The sequence below is a fragment of the Manis javanica genome, chromosome 11 (assembly GCF_040802235.1).
Source record: "Manis javanica isolate MJ-LG chromosome 11, MJ_LKY, whole genome shotgun sequence".
Lineage (NCBI taxonomy): Eukaryota > Metazoa > Chordata > Mammalia > Pholidota > Manidae > Manis > Manis javanica.
This window is the reverse complement of record NC_133166.1, coordinates 113,100,847-113,109,033: the sequence shown is the minus strand read 5'-3', so window position 1 is coordinate 113,109,033 and position 8,187 is coordinate 113,100,847. Positions and strand designations below refer to the sequence as shown.

At 55.6% G+C, this 8,187-nt stretch overlaps 1 protein-coding gene across 4 annotated transcripts; it reads left to right on the top strand.

Annotated features, from left to right (window-relative positions):
- Nucleotides 1–12: 12 nt before the first annotated feature.
- TMEM80 (transmembrane protein 80) lies at nucleotides 13–7,729 on the top strand. 4 transcript variants are annotated; one of them, XM_017678857.3, is made up of 5 exons: nucleotides 25–496; nucleotides 3,334–3,353; nucleotides 4,023–4,116; nucleotides 4,198–4,290; nucleotides 6,530–7,729. In XM_017678857.3, exons 1-5 carry the CDS (start codon nucleotides 478–480, stop codon nucleotides 6,733–6,735), a joined length of 432 nt encoding a protein of 143 aa, XP_017534346.1. In that variant the 5' UTR covers nucleotides 25–477; the 3' UTR covers nucleotides 6,736–7,729. The 4 variants fall into 4 exon arrangements, with proteins under 4 accessions (XP_073073487.1, XP_017534346.1, XP_073073486.1 ...); XM_073217386.1 differs by lacking the exon at nucleotides 4,023–4,116 and having other exon boundaries at nucleotides 13–496; nucleotides 3,334–3,432; XM_073217385.1 differs by lacking the exons at nucleotides 25–496; nucleotides 4,023–4,116 and adding an exon at nucleotides 709–1,264 and having other exon boundaries at nucleotides 3,334–3,432.
- Nucleotides 7,730–8,187: the final 458 nt, after the last annotated feature.

Below are 8,187 nucleotides of genomic sequence, written 5' to 3'. Positions count from 1 at the left end.
CCGAAGTGCGGAGCCGATCCGATCCGAACAGGTCCGAGGCTGCCCGAGGGTTTCCGAGCGGCCCTGCGCTAGTCTTCCTCAGTGCCTAGGAAGCCGCGGTGCCCGTCGTGCAGAACAGCAGGGCCTCCGGCCTCAAACGCAGCGCAGCCGGGCCCACAGAATCCCGCGCAGCACACTCCGCTGCCCCGCCCCGAGCGAGACCCGAGCCCGCCCGAAGTGGAGCCGAGCGGAGCCGAACGCCCCCGAGTCCGGGTCCTCCCGAGCCTCGGCTCTCCACCGCCTCCAGTCCGAAGGCTCCCGAGCGCTGGCGGACACACTAATCGGGCCTCGGCCGCGGATCGGTGTCAACTCCCGAAGCGCGGCGCGGTCGGGCTTCTTCGGGAGCAGAAGCGAAAATGGCCGAGGGGACGCGAACGGCGCGGGGCGGAGAGGCTGCCGGGATCGCGGCGGACTCGGCGGGTGGGGCCGAGGGGCAAGATGGCGACCGGGCGGCGAGGTGAGGGGCTGTGGTGTTCCCGCGCCGCGGGGCGGGCTGCGGCCAGGGGTCTCGGGGGCCTGGGGAGCCACAGGGGAAAGAGGGGGCACGGTGGGTTCTCCTGGGGGTTCGGGGGCTTTAGGAGCCTTGGGGGCGTCTCGGGCCTGGTGGGGCTCCATGGGGTCCCTCGGGGTGGGGGCCTCGGGGGCCTGAGGGTCTCAGCTGGAGGCGGAGGTTGTCCCAGGAAAGGGGTTCCGTTCAGTTTGGTTCTTGCTGGTGTCGGAAAGGCAGGCCAGTCCGGGGCAGGTCATTTTGTTAGGATTCGGTGGTTGTCTTGTGCCTTCACCGCGTGAGACCCCAGCCTTGAGAGGCCCGCCCGGACCCGCCGCCTCCAGAAATGGGAACCAGGCCCGGCCTTGGGGTTGGCCCCCTCGTTCGGCACAAGGCCCTCCAGGGTTCCCCGGTGGTGGAGCGGGGCAGGCGCGGCGCGGCTATCCTTTCACCTGTTGGCGGATCCCGGGGTGTTTCCCTTTGGGGTGCGACCGGCTGCTGCAGGGAACACGGGTACAGGCCCTGTGTGGACGGGTTCTCCTTTTCTGTGGGCACCGGTCAGCTCGGTGTCCGACCTGCGGAGGGGCTGCCCGGCTGCCGTCCACGGCCGCAGCACCACCGACATCCCAGCCCTGAGGACCAGGGTCAGCGAGCGGAGGGCTCAGGGAACCTGTTTGCTGTGTGGCTCTGTTGAGAATTCCTTCGGGGTCAAGAGGATGAGCAGCAGGCGGGAAGGAGGTTGTCACAGGGCCCCGGGGGCTTGGGGGGCCCGGAAGGCACCGTCGCCTGCAGCTCCGTGTCCGGGAAACCAGCGCTTGGGCAAGGAGGCAAACCCCCTGCCCGCGGCCCGTGTGTTTCACTTGTACAGTTCTCCCAGACGCTGGTTCATGGAGCAGATTGAGAGTTTTTAATTCACACTGTAGAACATTCCCTCTCGCACGTAGGTGGGTACAACTCATGTTGGCATGCGCCCTGCTGGGTTCACCAGGGCGCATGCCAACCACACTCTCACGTAGAGGACAGACCCCTCAGTCTGGCAACAGCTCACATGTGCACATGCCACGTGACAAACACAGTAGGCGGACAGGGTGGGCTGTGTTCCTCCAGCCTGGGAATTACCTTGGTCGGCTGCAGTGTTCGCTCCAATTGGAAAGCCCAGTTCCACACCGCAAGTGTGGTCCTTTCAGTTACTTTCCGTGAAGGGAATGTGGAGGGCAGAGATGGGAGCAGCCCATTGGGCACGGCACAGGGAGGCGTCCTGGTTGTCTTGTGTTCTGAGCTCTCAACAAGGGTCCCAGTTGCCAGACCTTTATGGAGGGCCCCTGGAAATGAGGTTGGTTTGTGTTATTTTCTTTTGGTGAAAAACGAAGCTTATCCCAGGACAACATCTCCTCATACACTGTGTACATCGCCTCAGGAAAGATGTGTGTTCTCCTTGCTTCCACGCTCACCTTTGCTCTGACACACCTGTTCATGGCCAAATGTTATTACAGTAAATCACTGACACAAATGCCAAGTCCTAAGAGCCACGCTGTATTTAGAATGAGTGTGGAGGTCTGACATGGTCACGCCGCATGTCTGATGATACCTACCCTTAATGTTAATTATTTAAGTCCTGTATCACTTGAGGCTTTTATATGGCAACATTTTTTCCTAAGCCCCCTAATTTCAATCTACAACAATGGGTAACTGGGAAGTAGGTTGGAAGTGGCTCTGAAGCTGAGAGATCAGAAGGGAGGAAAACCCCAATTAACATAACATCCACCCTAATAGTGCCTGGTATGTGGGCAGCCTACTGTTTCTAGAACCTGGAAAGAACAGATCGGGTTTAAAGAGCTCCCTGGTCCAAATGCAACACGAGCCTGTAGGTGACCCGAGCTCCGTGGCCCCCGGCCCCCTGCTCGCACTTGCCTCCTGGCAGCCGAGCTCTGAACCTGTTACTAAAGCCCTGTGCTGACCCGCTTAAGTTCTCCACCCAGCTGAGACTCCACAGACGGCCGCCAATCTGCCTGAGGAGGCCCTTTGACAGCCCTCACAAAAATCTCAGTGGGGTGGGAGTCTGTCTCCTGCCCCTTCAGACTAAAGGGGGTTGCACGGGGGAAGGACAGGCAGGCCACTGCACAGGGCGCGCTCGTCGCTGCTCAGAGGGGCATGGGCAAATTCTAGATTCTTAGTGACGTATCTAGATAACACGAATGAGCAACTGCTGTGAGCCTCTTCACACAGGAGATCTGACCCAGGATGTGTTCGATCCAAGGGTTAGTCAGAGATTTTCCAGCATGAAACCTGACTGCAGAAAGCACTCAGGCAGAGGCTTGCTCACATCTGCAGACAGGAGGAATCGGCACCATGGGACGCGAGAGAGCCCAGGAAACGCACCACGGAAAGACAGTGTGGCTGGTTCGGGAGATTCTTATTTTTGAAGGGATATCTGGGGCAATGTGTAAAATCCCAGAGGAAGGCAAATGTCTATTATCAGTTACAAAAAAAGACTTGTAACCTGAATCAGAGAAGGTTTTCTTCCAATTATATGTGTGTGGCAAATACGCAGAATCCACAGAAAATGAGAAAAACTGCTGTTCATTTGAGTTCCAAGGTGTCTCTCTTCCCTGGTGGTGGAATGGCCCAGCCCCAGGTTCTGCAAAGCAAAATGTCAGACCCTGCCCACAGGGAGGCTGCACGGGGGAGGGGAGGTGCCTAGCTGCGGGCCCGGGTGGGCGTCAGCGCGGGAGAGGGAGGGTGACGTGGAAGGAGGCTTCTAGGGAGAAGAGCCTTTGGGGCTCACTGACTGAGCCTTTCTCTTTCAGGGAGAGCGTCCTCCACGGTGGTATCCTGCACCCCGAGACCCCAGGGCCGCGGACCCAGGCCTCCTAAGGACGGTGCCCAGGGCTGCTGTGCCTCTAGAAGTCAGCTCTCCTTTAAACCTCCATGCCCGTGTTTTCTAGAAGTCCTGAGCAGTGATCCCACTCTTAAGTAGGAAGGGTGTTCATGGACCGATTAGGAGGGTTGACATCCCTCCTCCGAATGGAATGCTCTGGTTCCACCACCTTCCTGCTGTGCCCTGCACTTTCCACCAGGCCCATGGGTGCCAACACAGTGGGGACCCATCACTTTGAATGCTTACAGACTAATTCTGGTGCCAATATAAAAGGACACAGAGCTCAGGAAAATTGCCAATCGATATTTAACTGCCCTGAAAGAGAAATGTTTTTGTGAAGAAAATTTGAAAAAGTCATTTTTTTTCTATCTTGTAACTGGGCCAGGGTTAAGGTGACACCACAGAGGAAGCCTGGCGTGCGAAGGCTGTCCTGCCTGCAGTGACTACACGTGCCGGTCCTCTCACTCCAGGCCAGCACGTCTGTCTCCTGGGCAGGGGTGGGGGTACAGGCCACTGGCTCCTGTGGCAGCAGGAGGAATGGGGATGGAAGCCCCGCAGGCGGGGGGGTCACAGGAGGCAGAGCACATCAGCTGGCCTTGAGTCCTTAACCACTACCAGCTCCCGTCCGTGCCTCTTCAGATGCTGCTTTATCTAAGCGGAACATATTTTGCCCTTTATTTCCTAGCCACTGTCCTGATGACCATATATAAAAGTAAGTCGTGGGCAAAGAGGCCATGGCAGGCGCCAGCTGCCTCCCCTGTGGCCTGAGCCTGCTCTGTTGTCCCTTCTCCAGGTCAGGCTCTCAGTTACCCTCATGACTACCTGGTCCTCGACCTGACCCTGCTGTTTCTGATGGGGATTCTGGAAGCGATTCGGTTGTACTTGGGTGAGTTGACTGAAAACATAGCACTTCTGATACCAGGGTTGTGGTTTAGATGACTTACACCGAAAGCAGTCATCACTTTATGACGTGGTTCTCAGAGACAGTTTCGATTCTAACTGCTTACCCAGTTGCTTTGGAGCCTCACTTAGAGTGTCATTAAGTATTCATCAGTTTTCTCTGAACCTTTGCCCAAGAGACATAATATCCCTGGGAGAGACACTTCCTGTTCGGGAGCAAGTCCTGCACAAACCACCTGCAACAGCTCCAGACACGGGACGTGGGCTCCCTGGATCCCACATGCCCACCACACCGCCTTCCTCCCCTTCCGTCAGTCCCACGGTCTGGAGCAGGATCTGGGCAGTTCTGTCCTGTCCCCACAGGGCAGCGGGGCCAGGAGGGCTAGAAGGGCTCTCCAGCACAGCTCCGGTGCCATTTCAGGGCCCTCAACCCACGCCCAATGTGGTCTCCACAGATGCACATGAACTTCGCCCTCTGCTGCACTGCAGACCCTGCCACGAGTGCCCGGGCTCCCAGGGTCTCTGCTGGCTACATCCACAGCCACAGGCATGCCTGTATTTTACTTACCTCCGTATTTTTATTGAAGTATAGTTGATATACAGTATAGTATTGGTTTCAGGTATACAGCACAGTGGTTCAACAGTTACACCCATTATTAAATATTCACCCTCTCTAGTGCAGTTACTATCTGTCCACATAGGAAGACGGTGCAGAATCGTTGGCTACCTTCTCCATGTTGCACTTCCATCCCCGTGACCAACCCATTATAACTGAGATCTGTACCCCTTTGTCCCCCTCCCCCATGGTAACCACCAGTCACTTCTAGTGTCTATGATAGTCTACTGCTGTTTTGCTCTTTCTGTTTTGGTTTTTTTTAAGATTCCCCAAATGAGTGAAATCATACGTATTTGTCTTTCTCCACCTGGCCTATTTCACTGAGCATAGTACCCTCTAGATCCATACATGTGTGGCAAATGGCAGGATCTCTTTTTTTTTTGGCTGAAATATCCCATGTGTACACGCACCACCTCTTCTTTGGCACACCTGGGTTTTAAACGGGACTGTGCTGGGACGTTAGGAGATGCTCCTGCGGTTGGAATAGCTGGTAGAGCCCATGACAGCAGCACCTCACCCGCCCGCATGCCCACCCTAGACCCTGACCAGCAGTGAGGGGACAGGCTGCGCCCCCCCACAGGCTCCCTGATCGTGGGCACCTGCAGTCAGCTGGCAGCCGCTGGAGGGGCAGTGTTTCCCATGACTGACCCACTTGTTTGTGAAACACACAATTTTGTTTTTGTAAGAATGCATGAAATATTCCAGAATTGGTCTTAGCCCCAAGTAAAATATTTTAGGAAATTTTGAACAAAATCTTAGTTAATGCTGCTCAGTGAAATAAGCCGGGCAGAGAAAGACAAGTACCAAATGACTTCACTCATTCATGGAGCATAACAGCAAAGCAAAACTGAAGGAACAAGACAGCAGCAGACACAGACTCCAAGAAGGGACCAGCAGTTACCATAGGGGAGGGCGAAGGGGGTTGAGGGGCACTAATTCACAGTCACAATATAGGTAGGTCAGGGGGAAGGCGGTCCAGCACGGAGAAGACAAGTAGTGACTCTGTAGCGTCTTACCACGCTGATGGGCAGTGACTGCAGTGGGGTGGGGGGGGGACTTGAGAATACAGGTGAATGTTGTAACCACAATGTTGCTCATGTGAAACTTTCCTAAGATTGTATATCAGTACCTTAATTTAAAAGAAAGGTCACCCTATGGCATGACCCTTTTTACTTAATTTTAATGTGTTTTCTTGTTGATCATGAAGTTTTAAATGAATAAATCTACCATATTTTTTTCCTGAAAAAAATATCTTAAGTTAATTTGGAATTAGGAAAAGGTGTTAGAATACAATTGAGAGGAGAAAACCAAATCCCCTCTCCCACCCACCCAGCTGACCCAGATACACAGACTCAGAAATTACAGCTTTGGGTGGTTTTAAGATAAAAAGGAAAACGTGCCCCTTTTTGAATTCTGTGGACTCGTGAGTCCTGTGCAGTCACAGTCCTCAAACCTGGGAGAATGTGATGGTGACAAGCTAGCATTTGTCCCACAGCTGTGGCACCAGGGCTGGCCTCCCTGTGGCTTCTGGCCTCCCAGGCCCACATGCATCCAGAGCAAACATCATCCCAGGACCCGGCACTCACCCTGACTTTGTTCTGCTCCCCAGGCACCAAGGGCAACCTGACAGAGGCCAAGGGGCTGCTGGCCACCAGCCTGGTCCTCACAGCAGCTGGCAGCCTGTTGTCCATGTATTTCCTGCTCTGGCAGACCGTGGTGCTGTGGGCAGATTTGGTGCTCAGCGCCACGCTCCTGGCGCTCCACGGCCTCGAGGCTGTCTTGCAGGTGGTGGCCATCGCCACCTTTGTCAGCTAGATGGGTGGTGCCCAGCCGCCTCCCCACGTCACTGTCCCTGTTGCAGAATGGAAAGGCATTTTCCTGCTGGTTTGCCATGGTGTTTCAGGGCCGGGCAGTTTGCAGTGGCTTGAGGGGTTTTGGAGGGGGTGGGGTCAGAAACAAGGTATGGGGCCAGGTGTTGGGGACAACTGTGGGAGGGGTCCAGAAGTGCCCCGGGTGATGGCCGTGGTGGCATAGGGACATCTGCTCAGTCCCCAATTTTGGCTGGTGAGGGTTTTAGTTCAGCAGCTACCCTGACCCTGAGGCCCAGAGTGGACACAGCCCTTTGAAAAGGGCAGCCAGGCTATTGCCACAAACCTCATAGAACCACCCATTCCAGCAGTGGCTCGGGACACCACCGTGTCACCTCGTTGGAGAAGCTTTTCCCAGTGTCCGTGGCCCACTCTGGGTGTGCTGGGGTACTTGGTCTCCATGGAGCAGGCCGGGATGGCACAAGTTCTCATGGTGATGGGGTGTCACATCCTCTCCTCACCAGTCCACACCACGGGGCCTGGAGCTAGGGACCAGGGATCCCGGGCTTTGCAGTAGGCTGAGTGCCGGGAGAAAGTCGGTGCAGAGAGCCTGTGAGCCCTGGGTTGGAAGGTCTCAGCCATAGCTCCCTTCCCCTTGTGGATCCTGAAGAAAGGTGGTCTGGGACCCCCAGGCACTGAGGGGAGGGAGGGTGGCAGGAAAGGATGTGGAGAACAACCAGGGGCCCCGGGCGGGCATGGCCGGAGAGCCGCTCCATTCATTGCTCAGAGGCCAAGCCCGTGTGGCCAGACGTCAGCAGCACCAGTTTCCTGTGCTGGATGAGACCCATCCACTGGTCTGAGTGCTCTTTGAAGGTTCCAGGCTGGTATTTTCTAATGACTTCATTCATTTTTTTTGCACATTTTCTGTGTTGTAATAACATGTTTGAATATCTAGGTGTTTTCTCACAATATTCTTAAAATAAAGAAATGTTTGTACTTCCCTGAGTTTGTGCTAATTAAGGCACCTACCTTCTCCAGACTTCTTTCTCTGCCTGAGCACAGGCCTCAGCAAGGGGTGGTGGTGGCACCCTCAGTGATTTTGCCCTTGGGTGAGTTGGGGGGCGATCCCTCCCCTTGGCCAGCTTCTCTGGCTCTGGACCAGTGGATGCCTCGTGCCCTTAGGGTGGTGGGGTGGGTGCCCTGTGGCTCCCTACAGACCCAGGCAGCATGACACCTGTTGCTTCCAGGGTTCATGACTTCCCACCTAAGGATCTGGGATGGGCCTTTGAGACCCCCATCACTTCAGCCACACACAGGCAGTGGTCTCCTGTCCATGGGGGGGCACCAGGGCTCCGGGTGGCCACCAACTGGTCTGGGACACCAGGCCCCCTGCTGCCTGCTTTTGGGGCTCTGCTCCCAATCTGATGGCAGTCATTGATCTCAGGAGCTAAGAGCTGCC

Excerpts from the sequence above, each read along its gene's own strand:
- TMEM80 (XM_017678857.3), top strand. Across the intron at positions 4,117-4,197 it reads CCTGATGACCATATATAAAA|GTCAGGCTCTCAGTTACCCT; the intron begins GTAAGTCGTGGG and ends TCCCTTCTCCAG. Across the intron at positions 4,291-6,529 it reads AGCGATTCGGTTGTACTTGG|GCACCAAGGGCAACCTGACA; the intron begins GTGAGTTGACTG and ends TCTGCTCCCCAG.